General features: G+C 44.0%; 1 protein-coding gene across 3 annotated transcripts in view; it reads left to right on the top strand.

Moving 5' to 3' along the window:
* Positions 1 to 25,807, top strand: part of CACNA1D (calcium voltage-gated channel subunit alpha1 D) — a 311,617-nt gene that overhangs the window by 140,549 nt on the left and 145,261 nt on the right. For all 3 annotated transcript variants that reach the window (XM_077749464.1, XM_077749470.1, XM_077749467.1), the window contains exons 4-6: positions 12,282 to 12,421; positions 21,356 to 21,498; positions 25,601 to 25,753. In XM_077749464.1, coding sequence (XP_077605590.1) covers positions 12,282 to 12,421; positions 21,356 to 21,498; positions 25,601 to 25,753 — 436 coding nt within the window. The remainder of the gene's footprint in view (positions 1 to 12,281; positions 12,422 to 21,355; positions 21,499 to 25,600; positions 25,754 to 25,807) is intronic.

Genomic DNA, 25,807 nt, shown 5'->3' with positions numbered 1-25,807 from the left:
AGGAAGGTGTTGGAGCAGATGTAGATGGGGCAGCTTCCTCCCTCAAGGTGGAGCCCATGCTAACCGGAGCAGGCCCACCTGGAAGAGATGTCTACACTGTGGGCGTGTGGACCTGCAAGGTTGGCTGGGAGTTAGACTGCTGTCCCTGGGTTAACTTAGTGTAGTTAGCACTTGGTCTATGCCAGTCCCTGTGCATTTCCTGGGTGGAGGCCAGGGCCGTGCAGGGCACATTACATAGACGCAACAATGTCCATGGAGTGTGGTACACACAAACCCTGGTTCTTGTGTTTTACACGTGTTGCCTTGTGTACACTCAGCGAGCATCCTGGGCAGTGTCTGCCCTCCCTCCACTTTACAATGAAGAAGCCATGTTGAGGAGGAAGGTAAAGTCACTTTAGAAGTGTGTAAGTGGCAGAGCCAGAACCTGGGCCCAGGCTCTTTGCCACCACTGTAGGAGGTGAAAGTACTTCCAGGTGACTGCACAGTTCTTACATGGGAGCAGCCTCACCCCAGGTACCTACACCAACTGTTAGCAGTGGCCCCTCCAAGGCGCATTCTCATGGTTGCTCGGTTGCCCAGGTGACCCTAAGATGGGGCAGAACAGCACAAAAGCCCAGGAGAGATTGGGCAGGTGCAGGATGGTGTGGAGGTGGGCGTGGTCAGGGCTCCTCACACCAGAGGGCACCATTGCTGCTCCTTGGCCCCTGGCCAGAAGTAACTCGGTGTCTGTGACACTCATGTGTGGATGCGAGTGGTGATCCCTTCTCTGCCTGTCTTACCCCATAGCTTGGAGGGTCAGCTGAGGTAAGAGACTGGAAGGTGTTTCCTCAGCTTCTGGCACAGCATCACATGTGCTGGCAGCATGTTGACAGGGACAGGAGTGAGCATCAGGAGAATGAGATGAGATTCCATCTGTAACTCAGATGTCAGGGAATTTAACCACATGCAGAGTTGAAAAGCTTGTCCTTAGCTCTGTTAATGGAGAAAAGAAATGACTGTCTCCTTGTCAAATGAAAATGTTTGGTTTTAAGCTTACTCAGTTCCTGCCATTTTGAAATGTTTGCTCATTTCTTTCTCATAGCTAAGGAGGTGGACGTTTTGGAGCAGTGGCTCACGCCATGCAAACTAACGAATGCTAAGAAGGTGGCTTTTCTAGAATGATGGGAGTTTGGCAGCTATGACTTGACCCAGGTCCCTTACATCCCAGGGAAGCAGCAGGTTGCTTTGATGAGCCCTACATAGGGCACATATTCTTCCGTATTCGGCCATGCACCTTGACCCGAGCTGTCAGAATGGGATACAGAGGCTGATATGGTTTAGAAAGAAAGCAAAACTGTATCTCCAAGTAGGAGAGGGCAAATGGGATAACGGCTTGGGTGATAGAGCTGCTGTCAGTGCCCCCTGATGGTAAGACAAGGTGTTGGCCCAGGGAGGGGCTTGGGATCATGATGACTCTGCTCTTTCTTCTTTGTGCATTGTGGTGGATGCCATTATGGTCTCTTCTGAGGCTCAGTCTTCTGCTTGGGATGGTGGGAGAACCTGCAGAGGTAAACACAGTGGTTCTTCCCCTCAGGATACTGACGATCTACAAATAGTACAAGACAACACATCAGTGGGTTTTCCTTCCCAACTAGACCAGGAGCTGGAAACAGGGTAGTGCCTGCCCTTTTCTGCTCTCTTTCATGGCCTCAAGAGGACATGAAACTTCCTAGCCTTCCCTGAAATGGTGAGCAAGATTGAGGTAAACAGAAGTGCTTTGCGTCACAGAGAAGAGCAGTCACAGTGACCATGAGTATGACGTATGTGCAGGATGTTATGGGAACTGATGGATTGGAGCGGAAGAGGAGGAAGGGGATTGAGAAGGGTGGGGGCCCTGTACCCTGTGGGGTAACAGATACCAAATGGGTGTTGGTAGGTAGACCAAAGACAGATTGTATAGGTCCTTGAGAATGCCATATGGAGGAATTTAGATGTGACACAGTCCTATACTTAAAATTTTTTAATGTTTATTTTTGAGAGAGAGAGAGAGAGAGCATGAGCAGGGGAGGAGCAGAGAGAGAGGGAGACAGAGGATCTGAAGCAGGCTCCAGGCTCTGAGCTGTCATCAGGGAACCAGATGTGGGGCTTGAACTCATGAACTGTGACATCATGACCTGAGCCAAAGTCAGTTGCTTAACTGATGGAGCCGGCCAGTTGCCCCTGGAGGTGACACAGTCCTATACTTTTATTTTTTTTATTTTTTATTTTTTAATATATTTTTTTATTTATTTCTAGGAGAGAGAGATCGAGAGACAGCGTAAGCAGGGGAGGGTCAGAGAGAGAGGGGGATAGACTCTGAAACAGGCTCCAGGCTCTGAGCTGGCAGTCAGCACAGAGCCCGACGCGGGGCTCGAACCCACGAACCGCGAGATCATGACCTAAGCGAAAGTCGGACGCTTAACCGACTAAGCCACCCAGGCGCCCCACAGTCCTATACTTTTAAAGAAGCTTTCCCAAATGCTCTAGACACAGTTGATGGCACCATTCCCCCTGTTTCTACACAGGAGGTTGCCAGTACTCTACCTTGGCTTTGATTGCCATGTGCTGTGTCTTGAAATTTTTATACATGCCTCTGATGTCTCTTTTTAGGACACAAATGATGTCTTAGCCATTTTTGACTCTGCAGTGCTCAGGAATGTGCCTCGTATGGAGTAGATACCCTGTGAATGTTGTTGAATTGAATTGAAACAGGGTGCTAGAACTGCCAAGCACAGTGGGGTGGTGGCGTTGGAGCTGGGTCAGGAAGCACACGTCCACCAACCACAGAATGCACCCACTACCAGGGAGACTCACAGTTCAGGTCCCAGCATGGGCGGGATAGGAAGCAAGGCAAGTCTGAGGCATCAAGTTTATAGGAAGGAACATGGAGAATGACATATCAGATAAAGGACTAGTATCCAAAATCTATAAGGAACTCACCAAACTCCATACCCGAAAAGCAAACAATCCAGTGAAGAAATGGGCAGAAGATATGAACAGACACTTCTCCAAAGAGGACATCCAGATGGCCAGCAGACACATGAAATGATGCTCAGCATCCCTCCTCATCAGGGAAATACAAATCAAAACCACACTGAGATACCACCTCACACCGGTCAGAGTGGCTAAAATGAGCAAATCAGAGGACTCTAGATGCTGGAGAGAATGTGGAGGAACATTCACCCTCCTACACTGTTGGTGGGAATGTAAACTGGTGCAGCCCTTCTGGAAAACAGTGTGGAGGTTCCTCAAAAAATTAACAATAGAACTCCCCTAGGACCCAGCAATAGCACTGCTAGGAATTTACCCAAGGGATACAGGAGTGCTGATGCATAGGGCACATGTACCCCATTGTTCATAGCAGCACTCTCCACAATAGCCAAAACGTGGAAAGAGCCTAAGTGTCCATCAATGGACAAATGGATCAAGAAGATGTGGCTTATGTATACAATGGAATACTACATGGCAATGAGAGAGAATGAAATCTGGCCTTGTGTAGCAACATGGATGGACCTTGAGGGTGTTATGCTGAGCGAAATAAGTCTGGCAGAGAAGGACAGATACCATATGTTTGCACATATAGGAGGATTAGGAGGAACTTAACGGAGAACCATGGGGGAGAAGAAGGGGAGAAATGGTGGGGGGGAGGGAGAGAGGCAAACCATGAGAGACTCTTGAATGCTGAGAACAAACTGAGGACTGATGGGGGTGGGGGGGAGTGGAAGGAGGTGATGGGCATGGAGGAGAGCACTTGTGGGGATGAGCACTAGGTGTTATCTGGAAACCAACTTGACAATAAACTATTTAAAAACAAACAAAAAAAGTGCAGGAAACCAGTTGGAATTGAAGACAGCAACAGAGAATGGGTGGGATTGAAGGAATAAATTTGGAAGATCCAACCTAGATGAATTCCCAGAGGCAACAGCCTGCAGGGCTCATGGGTCCTATATATAGAGAATCATCCCTAAGCCTGTGGGTCAAAGGGATTCATCAAAGGAGTTAAGTCTCTTGAGAAAGGAGTGGCTGAAGTTGCTCTTAGATGCTTTAACTTTTAGGGAAGCAAAGTGATCCTCTAGGATCACTGTGTAGTTAGCTAGGACATTTTTGTTTGTAGTTGACCAAAAACCCAACCCAAACTTGCTCAGTGAATTGGCTTTTATAACTGTGAAAAGCCCAAGGCAGGAGTGGGGGATGAGAGGTAGAATTTTGGCTTAAGTTCAACTTGCTCTCTGAGATTCTCTTTGTTTGGCTCTCTCCCCATTTTTTGGCTTGGCTTTTCTTGATACTGGTGGTGGTTCATTCTGTGTCCCCCTGGTAACTCCAGGCCTCCTGCCTCTCAGATCCAACTCTGGCCAATGACAGAATGTCTTGCCTGGGTGCTGAAGTGAAAATCCCAGGTGTCGCCTGCACTGGACGTGGTTGGCATGTGCAATCACATGCCTGTCCCTGAACCAGGAGCCTGGGCCACATGCCGACTCCTGTAGCTCCCGGATGGAGACTAGGAAAGGAGCAATTCTCAGGGGAAGGACAGAGTGCTGTTACTACTCCAGGAATTTCCTGGGTGGTAGGAACCATGCTTAGCCAGGCATGGCCTTGAAGCAGCAACTTGTGCTGCTGTGCCAGCGAGCAAGGAAGCTGCTTCCAGAAAGAGTGCCCTGTCAGCCTCCTCCACCCCAGGTGTGATGCTGCTCTCCTCCCACAGACAAGATGTTTTAAGGCTGGTCTCCATGGAGGGCTCAGCTAGGCCACCCAGCTGGCTACCTCCATTTGTTCTTGCCTGGCAAGGCCCCTCCCTGTCTGGATGTTCACGGGCTCACTGGATCTTCAGAGAGTTTCCAGAGCCTTCTGTGAGGACGGTACCTCCCAGGTGCTGAGAGAGCTGCCTCGCGTCTGTCTTCATTTCAGGGGGCCTTTGGTTGTGGGGTGTGGGGCAGTTTACAGAGCTTTTTCCCACCTTTCACTTAATCTGATTGTCACCATAGCCTGGGTGGGTGGAGTGAGGACAGTGTCTCTTGTTTTACAGACAACGAGGCAGAGAAGCCCAGGGGTAGATGACTCAACCAGGGTGACTCAGCTGTAGAGACTGGCATCGGGCTCAAGGGACACAAACATCATCTAAAATTTGTGCTTTTAACCAAAGGTGAAGAAAGCTGAAGGCAACCGGTATCTCACAGCCAGTTTCTTCATGTAAACGGGCGATTGAACTAGCTCCGCTGGAGGCTGGGGAAGTACATACCTCACTAGTACCTGCAGAGAACATTACTTCTGTTTACCTCTAAGTGGCCCTGAGCCGAGGCCTGCCAGCTGACACTGTCCTGCGGTCACCCACTGCACTTTTATTAGGGATCGCTGATGGAAACTGTAACCACCTTCCCACGGCTCCCCACTGTCCCCTCCTGCCGTGTTCATGGCAGCTCGTTGGGGGTTACCTCGGCAAACCTGGCCTGAATGCACTCCAGCAACCTCAGGTGGCCCAGCCTCTGGACAGCACGGCTTCCGGTCTTGGTTGGGCATCTTCTCCGGGGTTGTCTGGGCCTCACAGAGCCTCACTGTGAAGCCAAGGTCCAGATTTTGTTCCTTGGGTGGTGGAGAACTGTAGTGTTATGACTGGAAAAGACCATCTGGTTAGGTCTGCTAGGTCTCCAGGTGAGAGATTGAGGCCAACCCTGTAGCCTGGCCCTTGAGGCCTCATGTCCGCACCCTCGCCTGTCCCTCACCCCTGTGCTCTCTTCACTTGAATGATTAGACTTTGCGTGTGCTCCTTACTCTGAAAGAGCCTTGCCTTGTATATTGAAGCAGGGAAAACTGTGGTTTTGGAGAAGAGCTTTTCCCTCACTTTTAGTCACGGACGTTTTTCCTGGAATAGGGCAAAGCCAAGGAGGCCCTGAGATTATTGCTATGGACTGGATATTGGTGCCCTCTCCCCTGCCCCCTCTCCCAAATTCATATGTTGAAATTCCAACCCCCCCAATGTGATAACATTGGGAGGTGGGGCCTTTGCTGAGGTGGTTAGGTCATGAGGGCAGCGCCCCCATGAATGGGATTAGTGCCCTTATAAGAAGAGGTAGAGGGGCGCCTGGGTGGCTCAGTCGGTTAAGTGTCCTACTTCAGCTCAGGTCATGATCTCACAGTTTGTGAGTTCGAGCCCTGTGTCAGGCTCTGTGCTGACAGCTCAGAGCCTGGAACCTGCTTCAGATTCTGTGTCTCTCTGCCCCTCCCCTGCTCACATTCTGTCTCTCTCAAAAATAAACATTAAAACTTAAAAAAAAAAAAAAGAGGTAGAGAGAGATCTCTTTCCACATACACACATGGAGGAGAGGCCAGATGAGGACATAATGAAAAGTCAGCCCTCTCTGTAAGGTAGGAGAGAGCTCTCATCAGACACCAGATTAGCTGGTGCCTTGGTCTTGGACTTCCAGCCTCCGGAACTGTGACAGATCTCTGCTGCATTTTTAATGTTTGTTTATTTTTGAGAGAGACCAAGACAGAGCCCAAGTTGGGAAGGAGCAGAAGAAGAAAGAGATATGGAATCTGAAGCAGGCTCCAGGTTCCGAGCTGTTGACAAGCACAGAGCCCAACGTGGGGCTCGAGCAGCAAGATCATGACCTGAGCTGAAGTCGTTCGCTTAACCGACTGAACCACCCAGGCGCCCCATGAGGGACCTTTGCTCTTTAAAGCCCCCTGGTCTATGATATTTTGTTATGGTAGCCTGAGCAGACTAAAACAATTATGGAATTTGTTAGCAGAGAGACACAGTGAATAATGTTTGGTCAAAGCCTCCCATTTTGCTCATTTATTTATTCATTTATAAATATTGAGTATTTTTGTGGCAAGCCTTGAGAATACAGTGATGCATGAAATAGGAATAGTCTCTGATCTTATAGAAATTCATTAGTGGGAGGGAACAAACATTAAAGAGATAACTTCAAAAAATTTAAAATTTCAGTTATGAATAGTGCCATGAGGAAGTATAATGGGCCCTGACGACATCTAACAGCAGGCTCTCAGATTGTCTGAGGAGATCAGCAAAGGTTTCTCTGAAAGAGTGTTATTTCAGCTGAGCCTTGGAGGACAAGTAGAGCTTAACGTGATGAAAAAGTGAGATGGGGGGAACCATTCTAGAAAGAAGAAGCAAGGTGTGGACCTGAAGTGGTTGTTCATTCGGGGCTGGTAGAAAACAGATACTGTGGGGGCGCCTGGGTCGTTCAGTCGGTTAAGTGTCCGACTTCGGCTCAGGTCAGATCTCACAGTTCATGGGTTCAAGCCCTGCATCAGGCTCTGTNAACAAACATTAAAGAGATAACTTCAAAAAATTTAAAATTTCAGTTATGAATAGTGCCATGAGGAAGTATAATGGGCCCTGACGACATCTAACAGCAGGCTCTCAGATTGTCTGAGGAGATCAGCAAAGGTTTCTCTGAAAGAGTGTTATTTCAGCTGAGCCTTGGAGGACAAGTAGAGCTTAACGTGATGAAAAAGTGAGATGGGGGGAACCATTCTAGAAAGAAGAAGCAAGGTGTGGACCTGAAGTGGTTGTTCATTCGGGGCTGGTAGAAAACAGATACTGTGGGGGCGCCTGGGTCGTTCAGTCGGTTAAGTGTCCGACTTCGGCTCAGGTCAGATCTCACAGTTCATGGGTTCAAGCCCTGCATCAGGCTCTGTGCTGACAGCTCAGAGACTGGAGCTTGTTTCGGATTCTGTGTCTCCCTCTCTCTCTGCTCCTCCCCCACTCATGCTCTGTCTCTCTGTCTCAAAAATAAATAAACTTAAAAAAAAAAAGAAAAAAAGAAAACAGATACTGTGGCTACAAGCCCTGTGTTCTTTCTGCTGCCCCAGGCTGGGCTTGTTCTAGTCCTGTATTGGTTGTGCACTCACTCTGGAGAGGGGAGTTTCCATGCCTGAGGGTGGGCACCCCAGATGGGGAAGCAGGGCGGCCCCTCGTGTGGAGGAAGAGACTCTTGTGGAAGAGAAGAAAGCTGGAAGAGGAAGGTAGGGATGGAAGGATGAGGACTTTACTTGGGGGTGCAGATCAAGATTGAAAGGGAGGGCCAGGTGAGATATCAAGATCAGTTGTTGGTTCAGCGGTGTGACCATTTCTTCCAAGCTTGCTCTAGAAAGAGTTAATGGCAACTTAGAGACATAGCCTCATTGTTTCCCTTTTTGGATCACAAAATCTCATGTTTTTCTAGCCTCCTTTAAGTCTGGCTTTCTTGATTTATTCCTTCCCTTTTTCTTCTCTACTTCCTGTTGAAAACCTTATGTATGTCCAATATGGTGCCGGGTGCTGAGATTACAGAGTTGGTAAGAGATGACCCCTGCCAGTAGGGAGCCTGGGACTCGCAGGGTGAGGAGGAGTTGTGTGTGGAGGAGCATAAGCTACTACCAGGGTGTCAGCCAGGAGAGACTTTCCAAAGATTTGGGACCATGTGGATGCATGACCCAAGCAAAGAGTTGACCCTTACCTGGCTCACAAAGCACTTGTTACCTTCTGATAGCAGGTGGGAACTCTGTGAAGATACACATCAGGCTTTCTGTGGAGGACCCAGGTGCCTGGGGATGGGTGGATGGATGAGTGGGTGGGTGGATGTTCGTACTGCAGTACTAGTGAAAGGGTCCCTGAGAAGGGAAAGGAGAGAACCAGGGGTAATTAAGGATCCTGGCATCTCCCACCCATTGCTAGTTGACAGTTTCAGTTTCTCAAAGTCCTGTGCATGGTTAAGTGGTGTAGACACTCTTCTGCAGAGTGAAGCTTCACTGTTTAAAGATCTACCAAGTTTATGAATTAGATTTTGAGCCTTTATTTCTGGTGGCTTAAGGTCTCATGGGCAAATTTCATCCATACGTAGGGTGGTATCCGGTTAAGAGGAATTGGTGGTTTTTAAAATTTTTTAATTATTTTTTTAATTTTAGAAAGAAATACGATGAGTAGGGGAGAAGGTCAGAGAGAGAGTGAGAAAGGGAATCTTAAGCAGGCTCCACGCTCAGTGCAGTGCCTGATATGGGGCTTGATCCCATGACCCTGGGATCATGACTTAAGTTGAAATCAAAAGTCTAACACTCAACTGATTAAGCCACCCAGGACCCCCTGCCAGCGAGAAGAATCCTGCTGGTGGCTGGGTGGCATGTGGCCCTGCCTGGCAAATGCAGTGAGACCAGGATGCAGGAATCATTTAATTTATCTGTTTCACCTGAGGCTGTTAGCTTTTATGAAGCAGCCCTGCCCCCAGGATACCTCCTATCATGTCCAGTTCTGTAGGGTTCCTGCTTGCCTCTGCCTTAGCCATCCCATTCCTCTGTGCTCCCCTCCATCTGGGCCACAGACTCCATATCTTCTCTCTGCAACATCTCACTGGGTCCCTTCCATTGAGTGTATATTCCCACCTTGCCCAGTTAGGAACCTGACCTTCCTGATGGACTCTCTCTTCAAATTACTAACTCAACCTTCTTTTCCCAAATGAACAATTCTTCTGTGATGTAAATAATTACCTTTCCTTCCCATGATTGTTGTTTTGCAAAAGTTTTTTTTTTATATTGCGTGTGCTTACTGTGGAGGTGTATTTGTTTTATAGGAGGCCTTTTTAATGGCAGCACTGGGGATGAGAACGACACTGGCTTCTAGGCAAACTGGTCTAGTATGCTCTCTGGGCTGTGATGGTTCAGTTGGCATCATGGTAGCATCTCTGTAATAAAGAATCACATTAAAGCAAAGTTATATTTCCTACAATCAATTCCATCAAGTAATGCACTAAGGTTTTTGGAAAGAGAAACCTAATTCTTTAAAAAGAGAGAGAGGAGGACAAGAAAAGGGGACATAAAAGAACCCTAAACAATTCAGTTATACTAATGGCCCTTGTATTATTATAACAATATTACTTACAAATAAAAGCCAAAGAAGAAAAACAAGCTGTGTTTGCTCCATGTACTCTCTGTTCCCTGCCTTGTTTTTCTGCTCTAAAGTATAGCACTGTGTTGACGTAGGGATGTAACTGCTATGAATATTGATGGCAGCAAAAGCCTTTTTTTCTCTCTCTGCCTAGTAAATAAAGCAGAAGGGATAAAAAAGGAAGAGGAATTGTAAAATCAGCATGCTGTTTTTAGCTTATCTTGTTCCCCTAGAACTCTAAGTCTTGAAAACATATTGACAATCTACATTTGGTGGTCAGGGTCTAATTTGAGTACAGTGGATTGGTATTTTCAGGGATTTTTGCTTCTGGTTCAAGTAACAGAATTGCTTTCTCCTTTTAGCTCTCATAGTTAGTGCCACTGCCCCATTGAAGCCTTCCTGGGTCTCTCCTCCCTAGCCAGTAGCAAAGTTGGTCCTGGTATGAGGCCCACAGGGAATATGGAGAGTAAATAAGGGAGTTACTGGAGGTTTGGAGGGCACGACTGTGTGGAGGGAGAAGGGTCATGGTCAAGGAGGGTCCTGGCAGCCTGGTGAAGGGTGTTGGGTACATGGGATAGGCTAGACTGAGGATGGGACCAGTTGAGAGGTCTGGGGGCAGCATGGGTATGGAGGTAGGGATGAGTGAGGTTCTGTACATTGAAAACACACTGACTCTGGCTAACTCACATCACAAAAGAATTTATTAGACCTCTCTGATGGTGTTCAAGGATCAAAGGGAGCTCTGGAGGACAGGTTAGGGACAACAGAGACCCAGCAGGGAAGAACTGATAAACTGGCTTTTTGCAAGACCAGTGGGAAGTCAGGAATGGAGGTGAAGGCTGGAGTCCAGGAATGGTTGGATGGCTGCCCTGGTGATAAAGAGAGAGGATGTGGGGTGAAACACAGGGAGGGTCAGGCCAGGCAACAGAGGGGTAGCACTTTGGTAGCAGGGTGGCTTAGTCCACCTAGTAGTGGTCACATACAGCAAAGCAAAGTCCTGGTGAGGGAGGAATGAACTAGTTAGTCCTTCAGCCTTATCAGAGTGCTCAAGATGTGCAGTTGCTCTTTCAGTTACCTGTCTTGGGAAATTCTCAGTGTTTCTGTTTGAAACCCTCCCTTCCCCACCAGACTAAACCTTTTGAGGGAACTGTAGTGGAGACATTTTCCTAATCCTGGCTCCTGGTGTGGGGTCTTTATGTACAATAGGTGCTCACTAAGTGTTTCCTGAGTCAAATGTATTTGACCTCTTGCACTGGGCATCTTAATAAGTGAATTCCATGACTTCCATTTTCCTAAGGTATTGCTAACTTTCCTCAGGTCCCACAGGGTAAAATTAATATTTGTGGAGGACTTTATGGCCCACGTGGAAGAGTTTTAATTGCTGATGGTTTTTCATTGAGTTATTAAGTAACCTCTTGCCAGGGAATGCCTCTAATAAAATTAATTGCACACATCCCAGTGGGTTGGTATTTCTATTAAAGCTGAAGCTGCATAAAGAAAACCTTTATAAAAGAGGAAAGGAGTCAACATTTTTAGACCTGCTGATGGATGTGTTCTCTGGACTCATGGAGCTGCATGAATTGGAATGGGTTGGGTTCTAAGAGTCACCCAGCCTGAGGGATAAATCTCAGAGGTCTGGGCAGCCAGATGGGAATGGCTGCCAGGGCTGGTAAGAGGGAAGGGCACAGAGGCTGAGCCCAGGCTCCCTGGGACAGTGTATGGTGACCACTTGGCAGTGTCAGCTGGGAGAGGCCACATGCCAGTATACCGGCAGGGCATTTGCCATCCTGAATATGCTCCCCTTCTGTGCTGGTGAGGAAGCAGAGGTCCAGAGGAGAGGAGGGACTTGCCAAGGTCACCTTGCTGCTCTGAGACCAAGAGGACCCTGGCTTAGAAATCAGGTGTAAACCCAAGAGGAAGAGAGAGAGTCAAAGCAGACGCATCTTCCTTTCTTCCAAAGGACATTCCATTCAAAGTCACTGTTGAGATCTTTGTTGCACCCTTGTGCTTTTCTGGGCCCGATTTGGCAATCTCAGGAGGAAAACATGCTGCGTTTTGCAAATGTGTGCAAATAACAAACATGCCCGTTATGTCCTAGGCAGACTCATTGCACACGCATCAGGCAGGTGGCAAAATGCAGTCATGCAGCCTGGAATGAAAAGTGTTTTACACTTAGCTGCTTATGAGAAATTCAGTGTTAGAATTAAAACGCTTTCCTGGCACAGGTGCTGTGTTAATGGTGCCATTTCTCATAATAAAACTTTGCTTGGAGAAAAATGCTTATATCTTAGAGATATTGAATCTAATTCCTGTCTCTTTTTCTTCTCTCCACTCCCCAACCCTCCTCCCCCCTCCCCCCCGTTTTTGTTTTTCTTCACAGGAAAAAGTAGAATATGCCTTCCTGATTATTTTTACAGTCGAGACATTTTTGAAGATTATAGCATATGGATTATTGCTACATCCTAATGCTTATGTTAGGAATGGATGGAATTTACTGGATTTTGTTATAGTAATAGTAGGGTAAGTCTCTTTTATTTGGGGGGAATGTTTGGAAGATGGGGGCCAGGGAGCAATGGAAAGCACAGTCTTCTGAGGAAACCTGGTTGCTCCTCTCTGCCAGCAATCGTGGCCAGAGCCTGCCAGGAGTGTTTTGAAGCTGGGTGATGCTGCTGTCTGTCTCTGGGCAGAGACCAGTTTGAATCCCCTCATTGTTTTTGCTTCCCTTCCAGTAATGTGTTAAAGAAGGAAGTTGAAGCTCTTGATTTAAGAGGGGTTCATTTTACAAGGCCTTGGGTCTTCACGAATAGGCCAGCCCTGCTAGTGGTTAGACTCAATTGAGTAGAACTCTTATACTTAGCACCTTGTTAAGTTAAAACACACACACACACACACACACACACACACACAGACAAAACAGTAAAACAGTAATAAATCCTTCATAGCAGTGAGATACTCTGCTATTTAAGATCCCTTGAGCAAAGCTATTAATTTTTTTTGCTGACTTGTGGGAAAAACTTTGGCATGCTACCATCCATTTGAAATAACAAAACAAGTGTCTGAATAATGTCAAGTATCTGGCATGAAATGAAATAAATTGGAAAATGCAGAGAAGTAGGCATTCTCCTGAAATCCAGTCACAGGAAGAAGACGCCAACAGTTTTAGTTAAAGAAGTGTGTTAAAACAAAACAAAACAAAAAAAAAAAAACAGTGGCCTGTGTTGTGTTATTCTGGTCCTTCCACACCTGGAAATTTTTCCGGCAAGAGGAAAAACTGAATCTGTGTTAGAGGAGTGCTGGGCCTTGGAACAAAATACCCAGATAGGAAAAGAAGATCTAGCCTTCACGAAGTCTTCATTATCCGGCTATAAAGTGGGTTGCTCCTAAAATTCTGTTTGATCCTACAGAGAGATTATTAAATGACATCTCTGTTTTCATCTCCATAACTTTGTTCAACTGCCTTTTGAAATTGAGCAAGGTAATTTTTCTTATGTGTTGTTTTTTTAAATCATGGATCCTTTGACTTTTCATGGGAGACAGATGGATGTTAGGAGAGTGGGATAAGTTTTGAGCCTGCCCTTTTAAACTTAGGAAGTTCAAATGAGATCCAAAATGGTGGCCCAGTGGGATAATTAGACTTGAGGGGGAAAAGTCAGCTTTTACAAAAACTACCATAGTATAAGGTACCTACAGTGTTACCACAAAGGTAGTGCAGCTAAAGTGAACAGGTAGTAGGTATATCTCATACCTTCCTGTATCTGGTGAACTCTAAGAAGCAATGACAAGCAGGAGCCTTGCAAGTCTCTTAGTTCTGGAACAGTCTTGCTATGCCTATTCTGCCCCTGGACTTTTCTGTTCAGCTACAGGATGAGCTGCTTAGCTCCATTTCTTTTGTCCCTGCCTTACAATTATCTCAGCTTTCTACCTGGAGACACTTTTCAGACTATAGTAGAGCACAGAGACAAGGAAGTGAACAGCGGATGGTGGTCTCATTGCATTGAGGAGACAGAGACAAGAATCCAGGAAGGTGGGGCTGAAATTTGACAGGTGTAGTATGGGAGTGGAGGGGAAAGAGCTTTTCAGAGAAGGAGCTCCATAAATATGCTTTGGGGTCCTCTTGAGCTTTGCCTGAGGTGTAGTCTACACTTACAAGGAGTAAGAATCCATGAGGCCAGTCAAATAATGCTATTAGGGAAAAATGGAAAGCTGGAGACTGTAATTTGAATAATAACTAGAACTCACATAGATCTGGGAGATGTTCAAGTTATGACCAGCAAGAGTGAAAAGACCTTAATACTCACTCTGGACTGTCAATAGAGACCCCAGAAGGGCCATTAGTACCAGGGGTTGGGAAAATATGGCCAATAGGACAAATTCAGCCTGGCCACAAATTTTTGTAAATAAAGTTTTATTGTAACATAGTCACATGTTTACTGAGTTGTGTAGTTTAGGTCCACAAAGCCTGAACTATTTACTCTCTGGCCCCTTAAAGAACAGTTTTGCCAAACCCTACTATAGAGTAATGATCACCTGAATTCCTTTCTAATGATGGTTGAGAAGAAGCCTGAAAAGGAGCAAACTGATGTGTAAAACAAACTACCTGCAAAAACAAAACTCAACACCCTTTAAAGGAAGACAACAAAATACAGATGCTTAAACAAGTTTCCAGCATCCAGTCAAATATTATAGCTGTATTAAGACATATGACCCATCAGGAGGAAATTCCATCTATAGAAACAGGCCTAGAAATGATAGAGATGGTGGGATTAATAGAGAATTGCTTTAGAAGATTTTAAAAATAGCGATTATGAATATGTTTATGGACCTAAAGAAATACATGACCACGATGAGAAATGATAGGACAATAGTAGTAACAACCACATGGGACTTTGAGAGCTGAATAATTTTCCTGGGTTGGCTTAACATCAAATTAAATACAATAGAAGAAAACATCAAGGAGCTTGAAGACCTAGAAATAACACAAAGAATAATGACAGAGAAAAACTGAACATTCCTTGGATGACCTGTGGGACAATATCAGGTGGCCTAACATACATATATTTGGGGTCCCAAAGGAGAGGAGATAGAGGAGAGACAGAAAAAATACTTTAAATGACTCCAAATTTTCTCAATGTGATAAAACTCACAAATTCAAGAAGCTCAACAAAACTCAAGCAAAGTAAACGTGAAGAAAGCTACATCAAAGTATGTCATAATCATAATGAAATTGCTCAAAACCAGGGATAAAGAGAAAATCTGGAAAAGTAATCAGAAAAAAAGACATCCCTAGACTTCTCATCAGCACTATACAAGCCAGAAGACAATAGAGATGTATCTTTAAAGTGCTAGGGAAAATGTCAACCTAGAATTCTTATTCAGTGAAGATACCTTTCAAAATTGAGGTAAAAACAGACTTTTTCAGATAAACCAAAGCTGACAATTCACCACCAACAAACCCTCACCTCAACAAATGTTAAAGGAACTTCTTCACACTGAAAGAAAATGAAAGCAGGTAGAAATTATGGATCCATAAAAAAGAAAGGAAGAATGCTATAAAAAAGAAATGAAGGGTAAATGCATGGGTAAATATAAAAACAGTTTTTTATAATCTTAAAATCTCTTTAAAGATACTTGTTTATTTAAAGCACAAGTAGTAACAACATATTGTGGAGTTTGTAGCTTCTATGAAAGTAAAATCTGTAACAACAATAGCATGAAGGACAGGAAGAAGGAAAAAGCAATATACTTTTGAAAAGAGCTTATACAGTTGGTGGTAAATATGTTAAAATATTATTTGAAAGTAGACTGTAATATGTATATTGTAAACCCTAAAGCACAGGCTGGCCAACTTTAGCCCATAAGCAAAATATGGTTTATTGCCTTTTTAGTTTTTACATTGACAAAGTATTTTCCTGTGTTCTTTGGAAGATTGTTTTATTGGAAAGCAGACAGACTCATTCATATGTATTTGACTATTTGGTGTTAGGATGGCAAAGTTGAATAATTGTGACAGGGACCGTGTGGCCTGAAAATCCTAAAATAGTTACTATCTGACACTCTACAGAAGATTTTTGCTGATACTTGTCCTAGTGGAGCCACCAGAAAAATCAAGAGATATAGTTAATAAGCCTATATTGGGGATTCAATGGAATTTTTTAAAGTTCAATTAATTTTAAAAAGTCAGGTATGAATTAAAGAGGAGCAATGGGCAGGGCAAACAGAAAACACATAGCAAGACAGTAGATTTAAACCCAGCTAAATCCTTATTAGAGTCCAGAGTTTGTCAGATTATATATATATATAAAACCAGACCCAACTTTATAGGATCTACAAGAAATTGAACTTATAAAGACACAAATAAGTTGAAATTAAAAGGCCAGAAAAATATATACCATGTGAAAACTAATCAAAAGGAAGATTGGCAATATTAGTCCAACAAAATAGACTTCAGAACAAGGAATATTATCAATAACAAAAAGAAACATTCATTAGTGATGAAAGAATTTTTTCATGAAGATGTAATAATCCTAAATATATATGCCTAATAACAGGGATTCAAAATACACTAAGCAAAAAACTGAAAAGAAAAGAAAGATGGAATGAACAAATCTGTAATTGTAGTTGTACATTTTAATATATCTCTCTTGAGGGGTGTTGATAGAACATCTAGACAGAAAATCACTAAGTATATAATGAAATATGAACAGTACCATCAACTAACTTGACTTAATTGGCATTTTTAGAACACATTACTCAAGACCAGAATGGACATTCTTTTCACATGCGTGCACATGGAACACTGACCAAGAAATATTCTGGGCCATAAAATAAGTCTCAGTGAATTTAAGAATAGCAAAATCATACAAAATTATGTATTCTAAATGAATTTATCAATGTTACTTAGTAGAAGGTTCATATTTAAAAAGCATGTGAATTTCTACATGCTAGTCATGAACCAATGGAAACTGAAATTTTAAAGACATTATTTACTATAGCATCAAAAAAATTAAATATTTAGGAAAAAACAGCACACTGCAAATGACTAAACTTAACTGAGAGAAATTAAAGGATACCTAAATAAACGGAATGATGTACCATGTTCATGGATTGGAAGACTCAATTATTATTAGGATAACAGTTCTTCTCAAATTGTGCTATAGATTGAATCTAAATCCCAGCAAGATTGCTATAGAGATTGGCAAATTTATTGTAAAACTTATATGGAAATTGGAGAGGCTCTAGACTAGACAAAGAAATGTTTAAGAACAAAGCTGGAACCTGATCTGTAGGCTTGGTATAAAGCTCTTGTAGTCAAGACTGTATGATGATGGTGTAAGGAGTAGATATAAAGGTCAATGGAACAGACTAGGGAATCTAGAAATAGACCCATATCAATGGGATACATTCGTTTTAGACAAAGGTGCCTTGATAGTTCAATGGGTTAAATTACAAATTGTAGTCCATTTTCAACAAACAGCAATGGAACAACTACTTACCCATATGAAAAATGGAAGAATCTTTATTCCTACCTAATAACATATACAAATATTACCTTAAAATGGATCATAGACCTATATGTGAAAGTTAGAAATATAGAATGTAAAGAATATAAAATATAAAATGTAAAAATACAGATTTTAATGACTTAGGCTGGGCAGATTTCTTAGGAACCAAAAAGCACTAGCCATAAAAGAAATAATATTTTGGAGCTCATCAAAATTTGAAAATTTTCTTTAAAAGATTGTGTGAGGAGAATTAAAAATTACAGCACAGGTTGGGAAAAAATATTCACAATACAGATATATGACAAAGGACTTACATTCAGAATATATAAAGATCTCTTATAACCCATTAGTAGGAAGACATCCCAGTATATAAATGGGCAAAAGATTTGAACGCATCTCCACAAAAGAAGATACGTAAATGGTCAACAAGCACCTGAAAAACATTCAACATTATTAGAATTAGAGAAGTACAGATTAAAACCACAATGATGTACTACATACCTACCAGCTTTACTAAATGTAAAAAGATGGGCAACACCAAATGTTAGCCAAGATATGGAGCAACTGGAACTCTCATACACTGTAGAAATGGAAAATGGTGCAGTCACTTTGCAAAAGTTTGCCAGTTTCTTCTAATGTTAATCATACACTAACTACACGACCATATTACCAGTATTACTCTTAGGTATGTACCCGAATAAATGAAAACACATGTTCACAGAGACTTTATTTATAATGGACAAAAACTGGAAACAAGCCAAATATCTCTTAACAGGTGAATGGATACATTCATTGTGGTACATTTATACAATGGAATATCACCAATTAAAGGAAATGAACTGTGGATAAATGTAACAACTTGAATAAGTTTCAAAAAAATGGTGGGGGAAAGGGAGAGAAGCAAACCATGAGAGACTCTTGAATGCTGACAAAAACTGAGGACTGATGGATGTGGGGGGAGGGGGGGATGGGCATGGAGGAGGACACTTGTGGGGATGAGCACTGAGTGTTATGTGGAAACTAATTTGACAATAAACTATTAAAAAAAAATATGGTGAGCAAAAGATGTTAAAAGAACAGCATACACTGTATGATTTCATTTGTATAAGATTTGAGAAAAGGGAAAAGACAACCCAAAGTGATAAGCAGCCAGTCATTGGATACCTAAGGTTGAGCTGAGAGGGAGGTGACTGCACGGAGCCATTATTAAAGAACTGTTGGGGATGGTGGAAATGTTCTGTATCTTGACCATGGTGTTTGTATTTGGACCTCTGTTTCTCAAGAATCCTCTCTTTGTGAGCTTTAAATAAGTGTATTTTATATATGAATTGATCTGTAGTAAAATTAAAAAGTAAAAACTCATCTAGGGAACTAAAGTAGGAATGGACTCATTGGTCTTAATAAATGCAAAGAACCTTAGAACATCAGATTATTTTTTCATCCAAAATAAGCACTAAATTATAGTCAAAGAGCAGAAGAAAGGTTAAAAAAAAAAAAAGAAAACTTACTATGTCTTCATGTGCATCAAATTTCTACTCCCTAAAGTTTCCAACTACAGGATGTATCTCAGTCCAGTGGATTTTCCATTCCCAGCCAACTGTGACCTATTGCTTTTGTCAAGATTCCCAATAACACAGACATTAAGAAAGTAATTGATACTTCTAAAATGTTAACCATAATGATGTGGCCACAAGAGGACTCACTGGGTCCACCGGGGCTGACAGTGTTCCCTGTGTAGAAAAGTTTATTCCGCCCACCCAAAGTTTCAGTTAACATATATTTCAACCATTCAGGCTCATCTTTCTGAAGAAAGACACGGGGCTCATTCTGGTGCTTCTAACTTGTGTCAGTTTAGGTAGCTCCTTGCCTTTTTCTCCTGTGCTGGGATAAACTTAGTAACAATTGAGGATCAAACACTTTGTCTTCATGTCCTGAACTCTCCAGGCATGTGGTACGTTTTTTTTTTGTTGGGGGTGGAGGGCATGAGTGGTAAAAGGAATAGAATCACAAAATATTAGAATGGGAAGGGCAGGGCTCTGGATCATTTAATTCCAGTTTTCTCATTTTACAGAGGGGGAAACTGAGGCCCAAAGGAGGAGAGGAGCTTTCCTAGTGCCTCCTAACTCTTAAGAATGGAAGCCAGCCCCAACCCCTTACACTCTTGGCCGCTTGGACAAGGCAGCCAGCTTCCCTCTCTGACTCAGGTTCCTCTGTAATGGGAGAGAGACCTCATCACCTGTTATCAAGGGCATTGCTGAAGAACAAAGGGTAAAAGGACCATGATGTACGCCCTGTAAAACACTGATATTTGAAAGTGATCTTCAATCACCACCTGCATAAATTACTCTCCTAACCCTTTGGGATGAAAATTCCTGTGGCTGCTACATTTCAGAAGAGTTTGAGGTTTTCTTTCTTCCTTTTTCTTTGCTTTTGTGAAGCTATGAACTTGTTTTGGAGGGGAGACTTTTAACTTTAGCCTTGCTGCAGGGGTTTACAGTAATTAAAAAAGCCTATACTAATGAGAGAAACCGGTTATAAATTTGGTCTATTTCCCCAGTTGTAACTAGGGAGAGCCCACCATCTGAAGGTTTGAAAAGGTAGAGACTTGATTTATTCCCCACTAGCGCCAACCCCCCTCTGCCCCTGCCTGGGTTCACCACTAATTGCCATAGTGTTGTTAAAACAAATGGCTGGTCTTTAAATGCCCCAGAATGATTATGACTGTGCCTGATCAGGACTGTAATCAGACCACCCTGTATTTTATGGATTTAGTGTCTTCTCAATCCAGAGGCATGCCAGTGGGGGCAGAGTTTCTGCTTTGGCTGCTAATTAAACTTTAGAAACCTTTTCTCTGTTGTTGGGCCAATCATCCCCACAATCTGATTGGCCAGAGTTGATTCTATTTGAAATGGGCAAATTTATATTTATTCTGAAAAACAAGCAATAATTCCAAAGAATAAATGTTTATTTGAAAGAGCAAAAGTAACTGTCAAGTGAGCAGATTGTCTGAAAATAGCTGTATCCGAAAAACCTTTGGAGAGTAGGAAAAAATGTGTTGTGGCTGCCAGATACAATATTATGCACATTTCAAAAGAGAAGATGACAATATTAATACCTTACCTTGGGTTATTGCTCCTGGCCTTTGCACATGTCCTCAGCATCTGTGATTTACATCATTCCTTGAACATCCCTGGGAGGGTGGAGGTGGGTATGGGCATGTGGGTGGCTATACCAGAAATGGTATAACACATTGATTAAGATTTGGGACTTTGAAGTCAGTATTCACCCATTGATTTACTCATCAGATAATTTTTGAGTGCCTTCTGTGTTAAGAGCTGTTCGAGGCACTAGGCTTGAACAGGCTAAATGAGCAAATGAACTACACAGGCTAAAAGTCCCGGCCCTCATGGGACCTGCATCCTAGTGGGGCTGCTATACCTGGATTCATACATTAGTTCTGCCCTAGTAGTGTGACCTTGGGCAAGTTGCTTGTTCTTCTCAAGTTTGTTTTCTTACTTGTGAAATAATATGAATTCCTACTGTATAACACTTTGTGAGGGTTGAGATAATGTATGCAAAGTGCTTACCACCTGGTGAATGTGTATAAATGGTAGCCGCCATGTTTGTTTCCTTGTTACTTCTGTTTGGGCAATTCTACTTGCCATCATTGGATCCATGGTGAGTTCCCTCTTCTGTGGGGTCTGACTTGGTCAGGGATGCTCTTTTGGCAGGAAAACAGATGAGTGCAGTCCCTGCCCATGGTCATGTTGCCCCTGAAAGGGGTTGCTTTCAGGATTCACAGCCTGATCCTTGCCTTTGCCTTGCTGCTTCCCCTTTATTTAGGCAGCAGCCGCACAGAATTAGCCCTTGTTCAGAATAACTACTATTATCATCCTGTTTTGCTTCCCTGGGTGACAGACTCTAACATTTCTTCCTTTCTTCCTTTTTTCAGATTGTTTAGTGTAATTCTGGAACAATTAACCAAAGAAACAGAAGGCGGTAACCACTCCAGTGGCAAGTCAGGAGGCTTCGATGTCAAAGCCCTCCGAGCCTTTCGAGTGTTACGACCACTTCGACTAGTGTCAGGAGTACCCAGTAAGCACGTCTTGTTTCCTAAAGCCAGGCGTTTCTTGACTTGTTTTTCTTCTGGGTGGGGCTCAGGATTCTGGAGCTGAGTGCTGCGAGGTGAGTTGCTGTGTGCCAGCCAGGGGTCCGCAGATGACCACAGAGGCCTTCACAGTTCACGACACACTTTTGCTTGTGTTTGCACTACCGTGATAGCCCCAAGAGAGGGCCAGCGGGAACTGTTGTCTTCCTGATTTTGTGGGAGAATCTTCTCTCACACAGGCACCAAGTGCGCAGTGACATGGGGCCTTGAGTTCAGGCCTCTTGCTTCTGGTCTGGTTTTCTTCCTCAGACACCTCACTGCCGCAGCCCCCTCCCACTCCCAGGCCTCTCCCACTCCCTCTCTGAAAGTGGTGGCTTGTGTAGAGGAGGGTGATGGAGAGTTCATGACCGACTGCCTTTCTTCAAAGCGAGCGGCAGCAGGGGGCTGGACTCCTGAAAAGTCTGCTCTGCTCTCCACTACTAAGAGTTGTGCCTGTCTGACTCTTGGGAGGGGAGAAGTGGATGCTTCTGGGTCCTCCCTGGGGTACAGTTGGACCTGCTTCAGGTTGTTGTGGGGACCCGCAGGGACGATACGAGGAGAGCCCCCAGTTCAAGGTCTGGAGCGTAGAGGTGACCCTCCGTGGTGAGAGATGCTTTGCTCCACTAGGCTACGTACCCCTCCGTGCCAAGTTCTAGTCTGCTCTTTGCTCTGGATGTCTAGGCCGGGTTGAATGCCACCTGAGCTGGAACAGATGCCCGGTCTGTGCCCTGTCTGGGAGCTGTAGGCTGCTTCTGCTTCCGTAAGGAGCACGAGCGTGTTGCTTTGCTGGGCCCTGCCCGTGAGGATGCCCCTGCTGGGGACATGAGGGTGGACGTCCTAACACCTCTCCAGGGACTGTGGTGGTGAGGGGGCTGCCTGCTCTGGCTGGAGGAAGGACCCGGGAAGACAGGGTGTGCCTGTTTTTCATGACTCATAGAACCATCAAAAGAGCACAGATCATGTTTTTGCCTCTCCAGAAGTTCTTCATGAAATTTTTATTAAACCTGTTGGCACTCAGGACGCACCAAAAATTCTCTGGAAAAAAAAAAGAAAAGTATTTCCAAATTTAACATTTTAAAATGTAGGAAGTGGTGTTTTATGTGTACTTGTTTTTCCAGATGGTTCATTTATTTTCATTGAAAAAGATCAGCACAAGTCAAAACCACAGAACTGTCTGGAAGCAATTGAGAAAAATAGAAATACCTTGGAAATCACTGGTTCTGTTATGTGTAACACGATGAAATGAGAAGTTCAGTGAGCAAACGTGTTCTTTCAGATTTAGTTGTTAGAGCTTAATCTGATCTCAGAGTAACCACGAAAACCTTTTTCCTATCAAAGAGCACATGACAGGGCAGCCTGCTTGCAGTATGTGTTGTAAGGACGAGCAGGTACTGTGGCTTCATGCGTGCAAGTCTGGCCAGTGAAGCTCTCTGAACTCCTAGATCATGCTTTTGGCTTCCTTGCCTAATGAGGTTTTCACTAAATGACTTGTGTTCCCGGATACTCTTGAGAACAGTTTAAAACTATATTTCTTCCTTTTCTCCTGTGTAATGTGATGGAGTTCTCTCTCACACTCTCCCAGAGGTGGACAGGGGGGAATGGGGACCTAAGTCTTGCATGAGGACTTTTCAGCCCATGTTTATTCACTGCCCTAGTGGAGGACATCCATGTCTCTCATCAGCCCCAATTGGGCTTTGGGGAGATGGGTCAAGAGCTCTGGGTCCTGGTGTTTCCCATGCTGGTTATCAACTGGGGCCTAGTGATTTCTTAACCCTGAATTTATTAAAAATGCCATGGAAGGTGTGACTGTTTACCCTCATCTGGGAATTGTCTTGTCCCTTCTATAGAGAATTCAGACTGTTCTATAAGACATGATTTTGTGTGTGTTTGTGAATATATATTCATTCATTGGGAGGTAAATGTGTATTTCAAAAGAGTACCTCAGGCATTCATGGAGTTCTTAACCATGATTGGTTAATCCATCCATGCTCTGGTAATATTTATCAGAATCCTGGACCATCAAATGGGAAAGAGCCCCACAGATCATCTGATCTGTGTGCATCATCTTTTAGATGAAGAAGCCAAGGGCTGTGGAGAGGTAGCAACTCGTGCAGATACTGATAGCCAGTGGGTGGCCAAAAGGGAGCAGACATGCCCTCTCCCTGTTCCTGGCTTAGTGTTCTTTCCATTCCATCCCACTCTGTCCTTCATTAGAGTCCATGAGCTCTACTGTACACACTGGTAATGTACAAAGGAGCCTGATGTCAGGAAAGTCTACGTGTTCACATGAAGATAAACCTCATTATCTCATAAATTTGGTGAATCTGAAATACAGTAGTTACAATGAACAAACACGTTCATGAAACATCTGGCTCACTACCATAGAATTCAGAGGCGCTAACTGCTAGATGATTTCGAATGGACCATCCATGTCTAAAAAAACCAACCAAACAAACAAAAACCCTCCAGATGAAAAAACCAACCCCTGTCCAAGTGGATTAGAGAAGATACTTCTTTTTGTCTCTTTCTGATAGAAGGCAAAAACATTAAAAATTACTGTATTAATCTTTTTTTTCTAAAACCATTTGAACACTTAACTATCTGAAGGTAATACCTAGGATAGGTTGTAATACGGGCCTTGGAAAGAAAGGCTCTTATAGAGTGAAATCTCAGTTTTCCCTCCCCATCTCGTTCTCACCTGTTTCCGTGGACTTCCAATCATGGTCAACTTTTGTTATTATTGCTAATGAATATTCTTCTCTTTCCTTGGTGCGTTCTGATTTCTGGCTTATTTACTTTTAGCGTCTTGGCATCTGACACTGTTTTGTTCTTTGAATATGTGCTGGTAGCTGTGCTCCCGGGCAGGGGTTGGGNGGGGGGAAGAACCTAGGTGCTAAACACGGGAATTAGGAAGCCTGGCTGCAGGGTGGGTTCTGGTGTCCTGCTCACCACTCACCCTCAGTCCCCTGCTTCTGCCCACCCACTCCTGACCTGAGTGCGGCCCCACCAACCCTCCTTCCATGACTTGTCTCAGCCTGTGCACAGAGCTTCCGGATGTTCCTGTCCCACCGTCATCTCACAGGTCCACGTAGCGGCGGCAGGACACTTCCCTCTTGAGGTTAGGCCCGCCACCAAACTTCCTGGGTCCAAAGTGGCTCTTGCCCCTCTCCTCCTTCCCTCGTTCCAGAAGAGCCTCCTTTGTGATATTCTTGTTTTTGTTCAGGCACACAGGTTTGCCTCAAGAGCCTGCCTCCATGGGCACCTTCTTCTCCTCTCAAACTCGGCTGCTAGATTCATCCTAATCCTCAGACTGTCCTGCCTGGAGAGCCCAGCACTCACCAACGACCTCTCTGCTGGCCTCATCTTCTGCTGCCTTGTTTCTCTTTCTAAAGAGGCTGCCTTTTGCCAGTGGAGTACAGTCTGGCCCTGTAACCCAAGTTTAAAACCCAGAGCTACCTAGCTGCAATATGCTTTTTCTTTCCCGATCTTCTCTCCACTGTGTGAACCCCAAGCAACACTCACTGGCCTGGCCCACATTGCCTGGCCCACTTGGTGCTGCTGATGCACTTCCTCTCTCTGGAGTGGCCTCTCACCCAGGCCCACCTGTGGAAATCCATCCTCTTCCATCTTTAGGCCCTAGCAAGAGGGCGGCTGCCACCTAGCCCTCTGCCTTATCCCTACTCAGAAGTGATGTCTTTCTTTTTTTTTAAGTTTATTTATTTATTTTGAAAGAGAGTGTGAGCAGGGGAGGGGCAGAGAGAGAGGGAAAGTGAGCGTTCCAGGCAGGGTCCACACTGTCTGCGTATAGCCCCATGCAGGGGTCAATCTCATGAACTGTGAGGCCAAGACCTGAGCAAAAATCAAGAGGCGGATACTTAACTGACCAAGATGCCCAGGCACCCCTAATGTTAATTTAGTGTTAAATATCTCTCTGAGTTTTATTACTGTGTGTCATATATGGAACAGGCATCATCAGGACTTTGATCTATATCTTTACATCCTTAAAGAATCTCTTTGGCTCACAGACTTTTTTCTCTCTATCTCTTGTAGGTTTACAAGTTGTCCTGAACTCCATTATAAAAGCCATGGTTCCCCTCCTTCACATAGCCCTTTTGGTATTATTTGTAATCATAATCTATGCTATTATAGGATTGGAACTTTTTATTGGAAAAATGCACAAAACATGCTTTTTTGCTGACTCAGGTGAGTAATGAAAATGGTAGCTACCCTTCTTTTAAAAAATTTAATTTTCCCCTA

Source organism: Crocuta crocuta, unplaced genomic scaffold, assembly GCF_008692635.1.
Source record: "Crocuta crocuta isolate KB4526 unplaced genomic scaffold, BGI_CrCroc_1.0 scaffold463, whole genome shotgun sequence".
NCBI classification, from domain to species: domain Eukaryota; kingdom Metazoa; phylum Chordata; class Mammalia; order Carnivora; family Hyaenidae; genus Crocuta; species Crocuta crocuta.
The sequence above is the reverse complement of the archived record's forward strand: the minus strand, read 5'-3'. Positions and strand labels throughout refer to the sequence as shown.